The sequence below is a fragment of the Mizuhopecten yessoensis genome, unplaced genomic scaffold (genome assembly GCF_002113885.1).
Source record: "Mizuhopecten yessoensis strain PY_sf001 unplaced genomic scaffold, ASM211388v2 scaffold6687, whole genome shotgun sequence".
NCBI classification, from domain to species: domain Eukaryota; kingdom Metazoa; phylum Mollusca; class Bivalvia; order Pectinida; family Pectinidae; genus Mizuhopecten; species Mizuhopecten yessoensis.
The window spans coordinates 128184-146804 of NW_018406674.1; the positions used below are offsets into that span (position 1 = coordinate 128184).

The 18621-nt window shown below is 34.0% G+C and overlaps 1 protein-coding gene across 4 annotated transcripts; it reads left to right on the forward strand.

Moving 5' to 3' along the window:
* Window positions 1-2807: 2807 nt before the first annotated feature.
* LOC110452463 lies at window positions 2808-16937 on the forward strand. 4 transcript variants are annotated; one of them, XM_021501020.1, is made up of 9 exons: window positions 2808-2861; window positions 9040-9148; window positions 9584-9719; window positions 9975-10111; window positions 11005-11147; window positions 13409-13493; window positions 14130-14301; window positions 14522-14624; window positions 16324-16937. In XM_021501020.1, the coding sequence occupies exons 4-9, from the start codon at window positions 9996-9998 to the stop codon at window positions 16398-16400; spliced, it is 696 nt and encodes a 231-aa protein (XP_021356695.1). In that variant the 5' UTR covers window positions 2808-2861; window positions 9040-9148; window positions 9584-9719; window positions 9975-9995; the 3' UTR covers window positions 16401-16937. The 4 variants fall into 4 exon arrangements, with proteins under 4 accessions (XP_021356695.1, XP_021356694.1, XP_021356696.1 ...); XM_021501019.1 differs by lacking the exon at window positions 2808-2861 and adding an exon at window positions 4638-4761; XM_021501021.1 differs by lacking the exon at window positions 2808-2861 and adding an exon at window positions 4638-4761 and having other exon boundaries at window positions 9043-9148.
* The last annotated feature ends 1684 nt before the right edge of the window (window positions 16938-18621 follow it).

Below are 18621 nucleotides of genomic sequence, written 5' to 3' on the forward strand. Positions count from 1 at the left end.
CAGTTCTTTTAAGTCCAACTTAAAAACATACATCAGATTGGTTGTTTCGCAAAAGCAAGGGTCGGTTGCCTAGGGAGACACCGCTGTTAACAAAAGTAGAAAAAAAGAGGAAAACAAGAAGAAAGGAAACGAAAAGATCCTGAGTGATGAGTTTGTATAGTAGATTTTTGTTTTTTCATAAGAAAATGAAGAAAACATCCCCGATTCTGCAGAGGCCCCCACATTAGTCGCCTATTACGATAATGCAGAGAGATACAGCAGGCCTATTACTTCTCCAAACCTGCACGAGTGAAAACTAGCATAGATTCAAGGTATTGTAATAAGGGAAACAGATAAAGATTGGTTCATGCAATGTTCACCGAGAGGAGGACACAGACGACAAGGCTTGAATCTGCTGGGAATTCCCACATAAGTCGCCTTTTACGTTCACGTGCATGATCATACAACATACCTCTTTCATACAACGTAGTAAACACCATGTTCACAGGTATTCTAGACGGCTAAACATAGTTTAGACACAAACAGGTGACTGCACTTATACATTTTGGTAACAGATACAGTTTGCTAGAAAAGAATCACACTGCATCATTCATCTGTTTCGTTTTCCCATGACTTATTGGTGATGATCAGGACCAAAACGTTGGCTGAAACAGAAGGGATGACGCGTAAACCCCCTTTATTTTTAATTTAAAAGTATAGAGGAAACTGTGATCACAAAGATTACAGTAAACCTGTGAAGAGGTATAGTTTTTTGAAAAAGAAGGGCTGGGGTGTAAACCCTTTTATGATATTAAAATTTGTAAAGAGATACCTGTGGCAACTACGGATACAGCAAAGCTCAGTGACTACAAACTACACCAGCATAGTTAACCAGTATCATGTCAAGGGATATAGTTTTAGAACACTGAGTTGAAACTTTTATTAAACAATAATAAAGTCTTAACTTAGATATCATCAACAAAATTCATCAGTTTGGAAATAAATCTGTAACACAGCTTTATTTTATTCAATGTATATTTACGTATCACCGTTGGGATCAGTTTAATACGTACATTTCTGTCTATAAACTAAAACTGTTATTCCATTAATTTAAGACAAATTATTTTATATTTTTACTATTAAACGGAACTAGCCATCTCTTTGTCATCATCAGATTGTTGAAAAATGAATATATCCAAGAAGCAGAACAACAGTTCCCAGTAATCGGAAATGAAATATCCAGCTACCAAGAATAAGTCACTATCAGTCACAAGACGAGCAATAACCACACAGTCCACATTCCTGCACGATAAAACATATGATAACTGGCATAAGTGCTCACGATATCAATTTCGGAGATAAACTTCCCACTAGAATATTGCCCTGCGTCTGATTCAGTCTCATTTAAAACGACAAAAGCTTTTAATATTTGTAACCAACACAAAGTAGGTTATCTAGACCACATATATTGTCCTATGTGTACATGTCGGTTTATTCTTCCTTATGAATTATAACTAACAGTGAAATATTAAGTTTTTTTAAATGCTTGAAAACACAGAAGCGTGCTGTTTTACTGCATTACCAAACGGCGTGATCAATGGTGCAATATTTTAATAACGTCATGTTCGACAACTTAAAGTTAAATATTGCCCGTTCCGTTATCAGAAATTTGACAAAATCTTATTTTCACCGTGATTGTCTATACTGAAAACGGAATGATCGTCTAAAAATGGTTCATATGTGTTAGGTCATTGTATCTATCTGTTTGAATACTTGCAAAGATAAAATAAATATCTGAAATCTTGTTTATACCTCCACACTTTTAGAAAAAATACTGTTGATAAAATCCAGGTGACACATTGAAACCGCGTCATTTTTCTCTGTTCTATTTTATTTTATTCTGTTCGATTTATAATGTCCCTAAATTGAGTTTGGGGACTTAATGCTTTAACTGCTTTTCCAAAGATTGTTTTCCCCCTTTATACGTATAGTACTTACCGATCATAATAAAGCGGAACATAACGTTAACAGAGAAATGACAGACTTATCTTTGCATTGTTAGCAACAAGAGTGTTGATGGGATTCTCTCTTCACGAAGATAATATTTGAATAGTTAATGTTAATTAATTGTATATAAAACTCATGAAAATAGCTTGTACACGTTATTATTGATAAAGGGATAATAATTACGATCAAAGAGTGTTATAACGTTAGTTTCTATGAAAGAGTATATTACAAAATAAATATGGCAATTATCAATATTCATTTATGTTATCTGAATTCCATCTACTCAATACCGTTGTTAAAATAACACTTGGTTAATATACGTCGTTTTACAAATTGTTTCTGGTAGTATTTAGCTGATTTATGACGTCACTGGTGATATTCTTTTATATTTGAAGCTATACTAGAAGACATTTTCTTACTTAATAACCTTCAACATTAATTATTGTATATATTTATATATAAACCAAGCAATACCATCAGCTTGTAAGAGGGTTATATTTGCACTGATACCAAAATATGTTCTCTTTATTTTATTTTTATGCTACTCATAAACCACCGATATATTAATTTCACTACATTCATATTTATATATATATGTGTATAAATAATTTATACCATACTAGTAGTATGCATTTATTTATGTTTTATATCAGTAATACCACGTTTGTTAGCTCTTTGTGTAGCATTACAATATTAAGTTGACAGCTTGCCGATTAAAAACTACAGACGAGTGTCGATAAGAGCACAAGGAACATTCCTAATACGTATCGCTGCACTATCAGCAGATAGAAAGATAAGACACTCCATGATTATTCGCACACAAACCTCGTTTTATCTAAAGCAGTATCTATCGCTTGTTTTCCGGCATGTAAAAGGTAAGATAGTCTATGGTATTCTAATAGAGTGATTGCTATATTTGGTGGTATCGGTAATATGTTAAATGTTGTAATTCTGCAATACCGTTTCTTTACTAGGACATCCATGTAACTTTCTCCTGTGTATTACCTATTTACCAATAGGACATAGAGTTCTCCTTACATAGTCTTCTCGTAATCACGACTTAATATATAATTACGTACGTTCTATAAACGGTTTTTACTCTGCCAATACAGTGTTAGCAAAATGAAAACGACAAATATGATAACTAACCTCCGGGATATTGATTAAGACTCTTTCAAATATAGTATTTCAAAATCAATATCTAATAAATAGGTATTTATGATTTTTTGCTAATCAAAGACGTTTTTGACCATTTTTAAATGACTGTGAATATCATGGTTTCATCACGTTTGGAGAACAAATTCTATGCAACATAACATTCAATTAACCATTTAAACATTTATAACACGTCTTAGCCAAAGGTATGATTACGCCTTCAAGGTAACGTAAAACTGTTCCGCGGTATGTATAAACTTAGTATTGTGCTTAATTTAATGTTAAACAGTTCCTCGATATATATAAACTAAATATTGGGCTTAATGTAACATAAAACTGTTCCTCAGTATGTATAAACTTAGTATTGTGCTTAATTTAACGTTAAACTGTTCCTCGGTATATATACACTTAGTATTGTGCTTAAATCAAAGTTAAACTGTTCCTCGGTATGTCTAAACATAGTATTTGGCTTAATGTAACGTAAAGCTGTTCCTCAGTATGTCTAAACTTAGTATTGGGCTTAATTTAACGTATAACTGTTCATCGGTATGTATAAACTTAGTATTGGGCATGATATAACGTTAAACTGTTCCTCGGTATATAACATTAAACTGTTCCTCGGTATGTATACACTTAGTATTGTGCTTAATTTAACGTTAAACTGTTCCTCGATATATATTAACTTAGTATTTGGTTTAATTTAACGTTAAACTGTTCATCGGTTCGTATAAACTTAGCATTGGGCTTAATTTCCCTGTGATGATATAATCATAACGTTACAAAAAGCTGGATTCTTTGTCATCAGAAAAATATTTGATTTGTAAAGTGGAAGCCTAATTTCTCCTGAACATTTGATATCAAGTATTACTTCATGTAATCCATCAAGTATTACTACATGTAATCCATCAAGTATTACTACATGTAATATTTTCCAAGAATATTGGGTTATTGAACAATTATCGGGAGAATTGCGTTTTTCCTAACTAGTCGACGAAAATCTATCCCATATCATTTACTCGAAATAACACGGCTTTGCATCATTTGATTACCGGTAAGTTGATTTTCAACTTTTAAAACCTTACATCGCATGCCAATTACATATAATGAATTAGAATCATGAATATGTGACTTTAAAATATGTTCAAAATCTGCAGTGTGACTAGAAAACATGGTGGTGTTACCACAGAAAAGCATTTTTTTCAAACATGCTCAAAAACTTGCAGCTGGATGGCGAAGACTTTTTCCGCCTTTTTCTGTACTTTTTATAACAAATACACTTTATTGCAAAACAAAACAAAAAGAACCAGAATATCATGAGAATAAATTAACATCATCAATATAACTCGTTCCTCGTTAAAGATAATACAGATAACATAATCAGAGGTTTGATTATCTAAACTGATAAATGTGTGATTAGGTATGCTAATTAGTAGATATGGATATTATACACACATACATGTTATGTGCATGTCTATTCCCTTTGCAATGTTCTTATTGGTGGAGATCATCGAAAATACAGCCTGACCACGTGACACTTATTCTGATATATAGGATATCTGTTTATCTGGGTCACACATAACTCGGCAACACAGTGGATCGCTTGTACAAGTCGTGCACCAGGTAGGTGTATCATGTTTATTTACTTCGTTTGCTTATGGTTTACAACTTATAGCAATTACAGACAAAAGGACAAACACACTCATATCATCATTATCATCAAACGAACCATAATTTTATTTGTAGCAACGGTGACCTTCACGTCCTAAATCAAATATATATATATGTGTTCGCAATCATCAGGGTACGCAATCAACCAAGTTTGAAATGTGTACGGACATTCACTATTAAGGTTTTATCGGGACAAAACAACGAAAAAGTATATTTGTGCCACCTTTATCTAGACTATTGGCTGATCACACCCACAATCTATCAGGTTTTGCCGACCAAACACAAAATAACGTTAGAACTTATTTTTAGGGAAGAGAAGGACACGTCTCCCCAATTTATGACTCAACTGTTCTTTTCCTGAAGCTTAATGTCGTTTAACACCTTAATATTGTGCAAATTTTCAAATATATGAATATAGGGATTATTCATTGGTTTTCCGTTGAATACTATATTTAGTATACACAAAAGGCAGAATATTTTTATTGATATTGAAATACGAGTGAAAGTTATATGGTACATGTATTAAACTAGAAAACCATAAATGTTTTACTTAGAGCTGTTTAAGGTAACACTATGCAAATATTACTGCATTAGAAAAGTCCAGGAATTAGCAACATGATATTTAACGCCATATTCTAATGACGTCAAGGTTTGACAACTAGGCAAAATGTGTTACTAAACTCTTACCCTTGAAGACGGTTTGTTTGTCAAATTTTCATTTGTCTCGGTAGACGGGTCGTGTGCCACACTTTTTACTTATCCTGGTAGAAGGGTAGTTTTTCCTCTTTTTCATTTACCATGGTAGACGGGTTGTGTGGGACATTATCATTTTCCCTGGTAGATGGGTCTTGTGCCACATTTTCACTTACCTTGGAAGACGGGTTGTGTGGCATATTTTTTTTACTTATCCTTATATACGGGTTGTATGCCATATTTTCACGTATCCTGATAGACGGGTCGTGTGCCACATTTTCACTAACCCTAGAAGACGGGTTGTGTGGGACAGGATAATTTGCCTTGGTTGACGGATTGTGTTCCCCACATTCATTACCCTTGTAGACGATTTTGGGTGACAATATCTCTTTCCCTGGTATGTTTTTCTTTATCAATTAATCAGGTAGACGGTTCCTATATCAAATTAGCACTTACATGTACCCTATACACAGATAGACAGGTGCTGTGTCACATTATCAGTAATCTACAAAGCAGGCGGGTTGTGTCTAACATTAGCACGCTCCCTGCTGGACGTGTTCGTTGTGTCACATTGTCACTTACTCCAGAAGGCGGGTTGTGTGTAACATTATCAATCACCCCGCTAGACCTGTAAGTTGTGTCACATTGTCACTTACTCCAGTAGGAGGGTTGTGTGTAACATTATCACTCACCCCGCTAGACGTGCATGTTGTGTCACATTGTCACTTACTCCAGTAGGCGGGCTGTGTGTAGATTTATTACTCACCCCTCTAGACGTGAACGTTGTGTCACATTGTCACTTACTCCAGTAGGCGGGTTGTGTGTAACAGTATCACTCACCCCGCTATACGTGTATGTTGTGTCACATTATCACTTACTCCAGTAAGCGGGTCGTGTGTAGAATTATCACTCAAGTTCCGGTCATAATGGCGATTGCATAGGCCCACGATCAGGCCAGGTAAAATCCAATGGCATCGACTTAAGGAGTGGTATGTTCCAGATCATTATGTGATGTATTGATTCATCATGTGTTGATATACTATTAAAGGTGCAAAATTTAAATATATCACCTTAATACACGGTTTTCTAACCAACTCAAGAGCCCCATCTCTTTAGAAAGCAACAACAACGGGCAACAGGTTCTCATCGATTGCCACGACGAGTGTTATGGGTAACTTCGGTGAATAACTAACACTTAACTGAATAATACATCTTTATGAGACTTACATGTATATTATACCTAATAGTGTGCATTCTATAATACATGTGTGATCGCTTTCTGATACCTATATGGGTACATTCGATACATGTACTAAGTAATATATATATATGTATTTTTTTTCAATATCACAATCTGTATTATGATTTACATGTACTGCCCTACTATATATATATATATATATATATATATAATATTGCACTTTAAGAACATGTAGAAAATGCAAACTAGTGATTTCTAACGGAATCATATCATCTGCATTATCTAGACTTCTATTTAAGTTGCTCACTGATGATATAAGGACAATACTAACTATGTCAACATTTCCCATAATATATCAATAGTCTGCTATTTTTATATAAATACTTAGCTAGATCTATATCTTAACTGACATGTTCTTGGCAATCCTGTCATCCTTGATCCAGATGTTAGAATTTAGTGGTAGATAGACATACATTCTGATAATAGCATAAACCATAAAATCAGCCTGATCATGTAACATATTACTGATGTCGATAAACTGTTGATCATATTCTGAGACTTTATCCCAATGCAAATCATAACAACGCCACGAGGTCGTCAAGAATCAAATGCGGAGTACGGATTGTGAATTAAATGTAATAAATGCAAACATTACTCCACGCAAGATTGACATTGATATAATTATCAATTCAATGTTGTTAAAATATTTAACTGTAAAAACAACTCTACTATAGTTGTAATAAACATAAACAGATAAATGCTGTGTCTGTATAGCTCATTTAATCCAATAATTCCGCATTCCACCTAGCTGTTTTTTTTTCTTTTTTTTCCCATCTGAGTCACTCCTATGTTTATAAACACCATATTTAACTATCACCTGTCAAAGCATGTACAGGAGTCTTGACAGGATTTTACGCATGGCCTGATTGTGTTGTTCTTTTTCAATAATCGCGGATGAAATGGAGAATGTGATGCAAATGTACGTAAGAATGTTACCTTATATGATTGTATATATATGTCATTTATTCAAATTAACTATGTTTATCATAGTAGCATGTCATCGGTGTTCAGAAAATGTGCGCATGTTCTGCGGTGTGTATTTCAAATTGCTGTGTTGTGTTCGTCTGACTGGGGACTGGCAGTCCCGTATTAACCTTAATTATGCATTTGATAATGGCTAATTACTTAGATATTGGGATATCTGTTCGCAGTCTGAATTTACTAATGCATTGCATGATATCAATAATTTATAGCAATCTGATTAAAATCATATGTTACATGGCTTCGTTAACTTCGTACTACGCCTGAACATCTGAGTGTGCCGCGGTCAGGGTCACGTTCAGGTGACCTTTATATTTATAAATACTCATTAAATTTTAACCAATCAGAGACCCTCTTTCAAAAGGGCGCTCGGAGTTGTAACAAATATGGCGGACATTGATGAGAATGATGCGAAAGTTCTGAAGTTATTTGAGATTGATCGTCTGAAACCCGAACAGAAAAAGATATTCGAAGCTTTATTAGAGAAGAAAGACTGTATGGCGGTGTTGCCTACGCCATTATTACCCAATCGGTACGTTTTCCATGGCGTCGTAGAAACGTCAGTTCCCGCTGCCATATTTGTTTTGGAAATCTAATCTGTTCGATACTGCTCGCTATTTCCCTGGCAAACTTTTGCCAGCGCTCCTCTGATTGGTTCATCTAAAGGCCACTTGAACGTGACCCTGACCGCGGCACATTCAGATGTTCAGGCGGAGTCATGTAACAGATGATTTTAATCAGATTGTAATCTATAGCAGGTGGGTAGTAACTTACCAAACTACTTCCACAATGTATATAAATATAAATAATGAGTTTATTCTAGAAGTGATTCAATTATTATTATTAATATCTATGGTTGTTGAACAGAATCCAGGACCCCAATATATCACAATAGCTTATTTAATTTGTAGATCCCTACGTAACAAGATTGATATTAGTGAAGCAGAATTAAATTCCTGTGATGTTATATGCCTAACTGAAACGCATCTGACTGACAGCATACCAGATAATGAAATAACAATAGACTCACACATCAACATCCCCCAATCATAAAGATAGAACTATAGGTTATGGAGGAGGAATAGTAATTTATTATAAAAAAAATGTCAAAACTCTAAGAAGAAGTGACTTAAACTGCGACGTTAATAATGTTCGATTTTGAGCTTATCAAAACACAATAACATTGCTTTATAATCTTTGTATTATATAGATCACTAAAAAGATCAGGAAAATACTATTGGCATGTACAATTTATGATATAAAGTTATGAAATTAATAACCCGATTATCTTTCAGGAGTTTTGGAAGATGGAAATGCATCGGAATACACTGTATTACCTTTTTATAGTAGCTACGTTTTATAAATGCACTGCAGATGCACAACCTCCGAATTACAGCAAGCTCAGTGAGTAAAAAAGTTCAGATACTAATAATCACTTCTATATCTGAGGACATAAACTTGTGAGAATTCTTGTTCAAATTATTGTATTAATACATGTGTTCACGTCCGCTGTTGGTAATACTTTCCATTGACTAGTATTAGATGCATTACTCGGATTATTTTCATGTTCAAGTTCAGGAAAAAACCACCTCTGCGGAATATGATCTATTTAAACAAGAAAATAAGTTAATATTATTATCTTGGGAAATGTTCACAATCATATCAAAGATATCAACTGAAACATTAACCATCCAAAATGGCTAATATCATTGCTGAAAACATTTTTTATCTGATGCTCTGTAGTAATTCAATTGTATGTCCATGTAGACTGTATGCTTTTTCATTATATTCAAATTTTCTTTTGCCGATCAGGAGATTGTTTTGCTATTGTTTTCACAGCTTGTGACGGAAACGGACACATCACATTAACAGTCAATGACGCAATACAATCAGTTGTTTCAAATTGCACTAGTGGATCGCATTCCTTTAATGTATTACAAAAAAAAAAACTGTAACCGTCGACAACTGCCCATTGGTAAGTATAAGATTTGAATATACATACATACGTTTACGTTATTAGGTACCCATTCGGAATAAGGTGTTTGGTTGTATAAATGGATTTTATGACCCATTCATCAGTATCAGGAAGTTAAATATTTACACACTTTATTCCTTACGTTTAGTTTTCACAATGTATTCTTATTTTATTTCGATTATAGAAACGAAACTAACAATAAGGTTGCATATGATAGGAATATTTACATAACATTCGTTTTTCGGTTTATTACAGAACCATCACGTGAAGATTTTGATGTTAGAAGATGTGGATGAGCATGTGGATAAATTAATATTCTCTGGAAGTGTTGTTGAAGCTATTGATGTCATTTGCGATGGCACTGGTATCAAAGTGAATACATCGAACATTAAGTAAGATTCCCACGTAACAAGTCATTCTATGATAATGAAGAACCATTGTTAGGTAGTAGAACAGAATCAGATGATGAATAATTACTACAAAAATAGTCTAAATCAGATTTAATTTATAACATTTTGTGCTTATATGTTTGGAATTATTTACCACGATATACACTATTCTAAGAGAAAAGGGGGAATACTATTAAATCAAAATATTGAAATCTGGTCTTAACATGCCACAGTAAAAGTGTGTGTAAGTTTGTCAACCAACCATGTGTACATTGTGAAGTCACGTTACTATTGTAGTGTGCTGACATGTAGTTGTGACGTCACAGTGTTGTCCCTTTTTAATAAATCTGAAGAGCCCTGTGAAGGGGGAAAGAAGCTAGTTGTCTAAGAGGTCGTTATGTAATATATTTTGCTATATATATATATATATAATGTAAAATATTACATGTCCATCATAAGTAGGAAAGTATAGGAGAAACAAGATCTAGCAACCCACTTCAAAACTAGCTGCTTTCACCCTTTACAAGACTCTTCAGGCAAAATTTAACTCTGGCCTGTTGAAACCAGATTTTGATATTTTGATGAAATGGTATTTTTTCTTTTCTCTTAGAATAGTGTCGGATGAATATGATTGATATAAAGGTAATGCATTTAATTTATCTGCGCAAATTCCTGAATATGAGAATTAACATGAAAATTTAGTTTTAGTTTGTTGTCTATTCATGTACAGTCTGAGTGTTGTGAGTTCAATAATATTTTGATCAATGTAGAAATGACCACATTAAGAACAAATTATTGCCTGTATTACATTTTTTTTATTTACAGTTTTATTATATTAGCCTTATTGTTATATACATATATATCCATACACTGAATTCATGTCTTCTCATTGATAGTGCTCCTGTAACTTTTAAAACGGTTACGGTTCCTTATCATGAACTATTGACAATGATCCTTTTTGATAACAACGCCAACAACGGTCAAAAATCGGCGGATACAATAACGGTTGGGGGCAATTACACATTACAAATCAAAGCAAGTAAGTAGCTAAAGACTAAAACATTTTCAAACATATTTACAATTTAACAAATTGCCATTGGTATATCATATTGATATATATTCACTCAATCATAAATATTGACGATCGTATGCAAGTTAAAGTCTCTCAGTATTTAGAACCTTATATATTTTAACATCAAAGGCATACTTCATACACAAACAATGTACGTATTAAAAATTTACCTATTCAACGATGTGACAAATTGTATATATTTCATATATCCCTCGACCCGGACAGTTAAACCTATCGGTAGAGAGCGTGTACGCACTGTATCGAATAGGTTACTGGTAGAGTGTAGATCTATCCCACTCTCACGTAATCAGTATCGCGTCGTAAAGATGACTCAGCTTGTGTCCCCCTCGTCGCTGTTCATGGTTTAAGATTCTATGAATTTGATTGCTTCTTTGGTTTGCCTCGTTTCTTGTTATATTGTTCCCTTTCAACAAGCAAGGCATTGTCACTATTCGATAGAGTATGTATACGCTCTCTATAGACAGATGATACGTTCCGGTTCGAGTGACATATGAAATATACAATTTTGTCACATCGTTGTGCAGGTAAATGAAAAATTACTCACTCGGTCAAAGACTGACAAAGGGACTAGTCGGTTTTGAAACGTTGCGACACATTTAGTGCATAGATCAATATTAAAAAAGTTCAGAATTTGATGAGATAATTCATTTGTAGTTGAATTCAGGAGTGTGATTGGATACAGAATTACAGACCGGATGGGAAATTACCTTGGCCTATTTTAAGTAGCGGTCTGCAACACTTTTCTATTTATAGGTCGAGGCTTGTAACACTTTTCTATTCATAGAACGAGGTTTGTAACATATGATTTGATTGCAATTGGCTGTTAATCGATGGCTGGGAAATTAACTACGCCTATTTTTAGTTGCGGTCTGTAACACTTTTCTATTCATAGAACGATGTCTGTAACATATTTACAGACTCCTAATATGACGTCGATCCTCCAATCAGGGCTAGGAATTACCGACAGTCATATAATAATATACAATTATGGACTTCAGGTGAGGTCTGAACAATATTCACAGCAGGACGAAGGCCGAGGTGAATATTGTTTAGATCAGGTTCATAAGTCAGGGAGAGACCGAGACTGAAGTCAAGAATTGTTTTATTATATGACATTATACAATGAACTTATTAATTTTTCAAGTCATAAACACATGGATGGCATGGACCATTTCGGCATCACAGAGTGAAGGACTTAACATACAAAATAGCATACACACAAATTTAATTTCAGATTCAATTCATGTGATATTTAATTTCAAGTAATTGTTAATTGCACAATTGACATCATCAATATTCACCAATCTGATAAAAATCATCTGTTACATGGCTCCGCCTGAACATCTGAATGTACCGCGGTCAGGGTCACGTTCAAGTGACCATTAGATGAACCAATCAGAGGTGCGCTGGCAAAAGTTTGCCAGCGAGTCGGAATATCATGGTTGATGGATAAATAGCGAGGGGTATCGCACAGATTATTTTTCCAAAACAAATATGGCGGCGGGAACTGACGTTTCTACGACGCCAATATTCTCTAATAAAGCTTCGAATATCTTTTTCTGTTCGGGTTTCAGACGATCAATCTCGAGTAACTTCAGAACTTTCGCATCATTCTCATCAATGTCCGCCATATTTGTTACAACTCTGAGCGCCCTTTTGAAAGAGGGTCTCTGATAGGTCAAAATTTAAGGAGTATATATAAATATAAAGGTCACCTGAACGTGACCCTGACCGCGGCACACTCAGATGTTCAGGCGTAGTACGAAGTTAACGAAGCCATGTAACATATAATCTTTAATCAGATTGCAATATTCACATAGTTCAAAACTATTTTTTTAGTTGAATTCAGTAATGTGATTGGTAACAGAATTACAGACTGGCTGGCAAATTACCTAAACCTATTTTTAGTAGCGATATGCAACACTTTTCTATTTATAGGTGGAGGTCTGTAACACTTATCTATTCATAGAACGAGGTCTGTCACATATTTACAGACTCGTCACATGACGTCGCTCCTCCAATCAGGACCGGGAATTAGCATCAGTCAAATAATAAAAAACAAATCCGTTCATTATTAAAATAAAATAAAAAATGTTTAAAGTGTAATATCAATATGCATATTTTTTTAATTTCAACAAAATTTATTTCATTTAATAAAAGGATTGAATAACAGCCATAGCCTTTATTATATGCATATGTTGTTTTAGAGGACAACGTGGATATCCATGTACAGTCGTGCACTGCCTCTCCCGTCGATAAAAAGAGTGAGATGGTGCAGCTGTATTTTAATGGGTAAGCACAGATGTTAATCAGCAGATTTTATTTTAAACTGTTTGTCGAAATCTTGATATTCATATTTTCAATACAAATTATTTTTAAAGCTGTCGTCTTAAAATAACAGTTTTTCATTATATTACTTTTTTGATTAGATGACCACGTCTGTTGCAGAATATTTGCGATGTTCTTATTCCCTTCCAAAGAAAGTTATTCTTTTCAATTCAAGTTATTTCTCATTCAATTTGTGTGATCCGGCAATAAATACCAGACCCGGGATATCTCATTACGGCGTTTGAGTTAATTATTACATCCTCATCTTTTCACATGTTTTAGTTAAGATAATACATCGTTGCAACAAATTCCATAAAATATGAATGCTTGTTAATTTTGATATTTTTACCCTTCCAAAATAATTATCTACGCTAAAAATAGCACGTGCAATAACTGTTTTGGATGATGATTTTGTTCAAATGTCATTAAAACACTCAACATTAACAGAAGATATATGAAGTGATATTCTTTTATAACTAAGACAATTTTCGAAAAAAAACATAGCCGTGTACCATCAAAACATACATTTTACCATACTGTTTATATTGAAAATGAATATGATATTATACAACTAACGTATTTCGTTCTTTGCCAATACAGGAAACCCGACAGTACTAACGATGTTTTGACAACATTTGATGAAACCGAGGTGCAGACTGCATCAGCTACTATGACTGGTTTCAGATTTATCGGTAAAGACAGTGTACTCATCACCTGTACTGTTGATGTTACAACTCCGGAAACAACAATTGTACCTTCCACTACTCCGTCGGTAAGTACACAAACGACAGACACTAAGTTTCGAACAAAACATTATCACAATATTAACCTTTGCATAAATACTCATGTGAATACTATTGTTAGAGACTAACAATGTACTGCTCTCTTATGTTGTTCTTTTAAATGCCCTTGTTAGTTTTACTTTTCTTCCTCTCACTTTTCTCTTTTATGCCTCTTAACATATTGTATGTGCCATTTCCTTATTATGACAGCAACACCGCAGACGACGAAATGCATTTCAACTGAAACACAAGAAATCCCTTGTGGTATCGACTTCATTACGCGTCGAGAGTTTATCAACAAATGGGGTACAGGGTAAGTATAAACAAATTTGTTGTCTTTGACGCTATGAGTTTAACTTTTCTTTGAAATCATCTCTACCATTTCGCAAACATTTTATGTTTAACATTATAAGGTAAAAAAGAAACATTACCACTAATTATATGCATATGGAGTAAGTCCGATTCATTGTCAGTAATTAGGGGATAACCCTACTGTATTTTGAAATTTGCGGCGGTATATTGTAACTATACTGTCGCAAATTAAGTTTTACTGTCGGCTCGGAGCGTAGTGTATTCTTTAGCTTGTTCAAATTATTCGGATTTCTACAGCGGTAAGACGGGCTTTGAACTTCGTAAAAGAATAACTTCACACAAATACCAGACAAGGAAGGGGAAAGGTAACCTTATAATTCTAATTGTTCACAAATATTTCCATCCTATTCTGGTGATAATGTTTATGTGATTATGTTGGTGTGTGTGTGTGTGTGTGTGTGTGTGTGTGTGGGTGTGTGTGTGGGTGGGGTGGGGGGGGGGTGGGGGGGACCTTGCAGGTGTTTCCGGCATTGACACGTGAATGTGATTTTGTATCATTTGTCGCATGAGGCATTTTCCAGTTGTTTCGCCATTCACTTTTCTTTGTTAGTGATATGGTTATGTCCGGAGATAATTTTTGTTGCTACATCTATGCATGTATATACCTGCTCTGGGGATGGTAAAACAAGAAAACTCCCGAAGACTTCTGATTATGTTCAGGTCCGCATAAAGAAATCCTAGAAGACAGAAAGGCCTAGTGGCAGATCTTGGCTACTTATTAATAGTTATGTATTTTCCTTCGCAAAAATAATGTTTTTTTAATTATCTACTATATAAAGAATAACATACTCAAATATTTTATTCTATATTCTCCTTAGCAAGAGTTGTCTATTTATTATCCACTAGTATACAATTATGGACTTTTGTGCTGGTGAATATGATGTGATATGAACCTGAAAGAGTGATATTGACTTACCATGCGTTTACGGCTTCTAAAAGAAGACACGAAATTGAATACAATATCACAGCACAAACGCCCATAACTGTTTTATTATATGCTTTAACAATAAAATAAAACGAAACAAAACTAAAGTTCTGATTTTTGTATGCGAGCCTCCGTGTAAAATTTAGCCAGGTTTGAATACAACAGTTCATCATTGTAGCTTTCGAAGGCATCGTCTAGTTTCTTTTTCTTAAGATAAGCATGGAGGACATGCACTGCGTGTTCAATGGCCTTTCTTACGTTAACAGCATCTTTATCCTCGAATAGTTTTGGTAATTTTCCAAACGGAGGAGAAACGTTCGCCAGCAGCCATCTTCTAATGTCGTCTGACAGATCGCGTTTCAGTCTAACTGCGCATGCGCTACGACAGGTTCCGGGGAATTTCCATACAAGCTATAATTAGAAATCGATATTCACCGGATAAACAGTCTACATGAGTGTTTGAGGACTGGCCACGTGTATAGGATCCGACCAATGTGATTACGAGAAATGTTCATGCATATAATAAATATAAAGAATAAAATAATATGTATCCAAGATCTACTTAAAGGTATTTTTGCCTTCTAGGGCTTCTTCAAGCGGACTATATATATAAATATATATTCAGTTCAGTTGCTTAGATGAAAAACACAGTAATTAATTATCCTTTCGAGTTTAAGTAATTAGCTGTTAATAACACGTGCTATTTATCTTTCAGGAATGGTCGCTAAAGAAGGCCGATTCATCTTGTTGGCGAGCATTTTGCTCGTGAAGTATAGTTTGCACTGGTTTTAACATGAAGGCTTAATATCGTAATGTCGACCTTCTGAAATACAAGCAGTCTCGATCGTCATTTAAAAGCACCAGTTTGTTATAGTTTTAAACAATTTATTTATTCGTTAAGACTTTCTGCAGTTGCCAATACGAAAAAAAACCCATTTACATGTTATTCTTACCAACCAATAAATGCTTGAAATATTGTTGACATTCGAAACAAAATTAATAAATATCAATAACTGCCTAAGCTGCAGTCACAGTTGAAACAAAAATAACATTTTTTAAGTAATTCGCACTAACTTGATCCCAAATTATAAAAGACACGGCACAGGTGTTGTGGTATGCATGTACATTTGTTTGTATTTCTAAATCAAATTGACATAAATTATTAACATTTTTAATAAAATGCTGGATTTGTTTTAATCCAAAGATGTCAATGAGCACACAATTTCTTTATTAAAGAGATGTAAACTTAACAAGACGATTGTTTCTGTAAGTATTGATTTATTTGTAATGTTTAACGTGATTATGTAATCAACAAATCGTTTTACAAGGTTTGATACAATCGTTTATTTTATTGTTTTTTTGATAAATTCAATCAGCAGTTTTATTCGAAACACAATACATCAATTCATTTCATGTTTTAGTAGAATAGCAATATTATTTTTTGTTTTTCCGTTTTTGCGCCATATGAAAATAATATTTTTTGGGGGAAAGTATCTTCCATGTGCGTTATCAGATTAAATATATATTTAGATACACTGTTTTAACAGTTGCATAATTTTTTGTTGTTGCGCTGACGCAAAACCAGAAGAGTACATCCTTAATGTTGTGTATGTAACAAAAACAAATTCCAATTCGTGTGGTGTTTTGCTGACTTTATGCAACGTTACTGAGATTTAAACCCATAACAGCGTCAATGATTGTTTTTTATGAAGAGAGGAAGTGGTTGATATTCAACAGCAACATATGTGTTAAGGCTTGTTGATTGATGGCTGAAAAGTGGTTGGAATATCTATCTTAATAGATATACATTCAATAACGGATTTTGCGAACAGAAATACATGGCGAAGTAAATAACAGATAAGGCATGTTAATAGGGAAATTGCATTTCATCATGAAAACAGTATCGTCATAAAGTATCATTTTTTTTACTTTATACACACACAATGTACGTATTAAACATGTCGCAGTGTTTCAATGCTAATTTATTCCTTTGCAAATCTATGACTGATTGAGCGATTGGTTTTGTTTACCTGAACAACGATGTGACGAAAATGTATAGTTCATGTCACTCAACCTGGGACGTTTCGCCTGTCGAGAGTGAGTGTTAACATAATGCATAGAATAGGTTACTGGCAGGGTGTAAATGTAGCCCCCTCTCCCATTATGTCAGTATCGCAACATACAGTTGACATAACAGTCTTTATGGAGTACGTTACCAACTGCGATCATACTACCGTATACGCGGTAAAAATGCAGTTCAATCCTTATTAAAGAGTTTGTAAATGTCGGATGTTATTCAATAAACTGGATATATATATGTGTGTGTGTGTGTGTACGTGTGTGTGTTTAAGTTGTTGTTTGTTTTTGTGATGAATGTCAAAGTTCATATTTTGCAAGGATATTGTATTTGACTGTACTCTGAACACAATTCATAACAACATCAAACTTTTCACTAGTTCGTCATATTGTTATATCACCACAAAAAATATGATAAAATATGTCTCGTCGTTAACATACATGGAGAACATTAAAAGTCATAAATGATACGGACACATTACTCAAGGGTACGTCAAAAAATATACAAAACAATGAAAATTTTCGCAAATGGAAAAATTGACACCATGAATCGAAATTGAGTAAGTAAAAAGAAGTATAAAAACATCGATATAAAACAAGAGTTAAAACAAGAGGGAAGGAATGCCTTTAACCAGCCGCGGAACCTGTCATGTTTGAATATAAATATACTTTTCGACGAATATTTCATAAACACTTATTGCGGCTTAAAATAAGAGAGTTCGATGAAAGCAGGACTTTTGATCATTTTGTCAACATATTCCTGTACTAAGCCTTATTTTGTATCGAGCCCCTTTCATTAATATGTAATTTCTGAACTATGTTTGTTACTAACAGTTTTTTAAAAATATGTTCAACTTGACATGCTGTTTTACATAAATCTAATTGATATTGCAATATTATAATTAAAAGACATGGTAATGGATTATTAGATTTCTTA

Excerpts from the sequence above, each read along its gene's own strand:
- LOC110452463 (XM_021501020.1), top strand. The coding sequence starts at position 9,996 with ATGTTAGAAGATGTGGATGAGCATGTGGATAAATTAATATTCTCTGGA. Across the intron at positions 14,302-14,521 it reads TACCTTCCACTACTCCGTCG|CAACACCGCAGACGACGAAA; the intron begins GTAAGTACACAA and ends TTATTATGACAG. Across the intron at positions 14,625-16,323 it reads ATCAACAAATGGGGTACAGG|GAATGGTCGCTAAAGAAGGC; the intron begins GTAAGTATAAAC and ends TTTATCTTTCAG.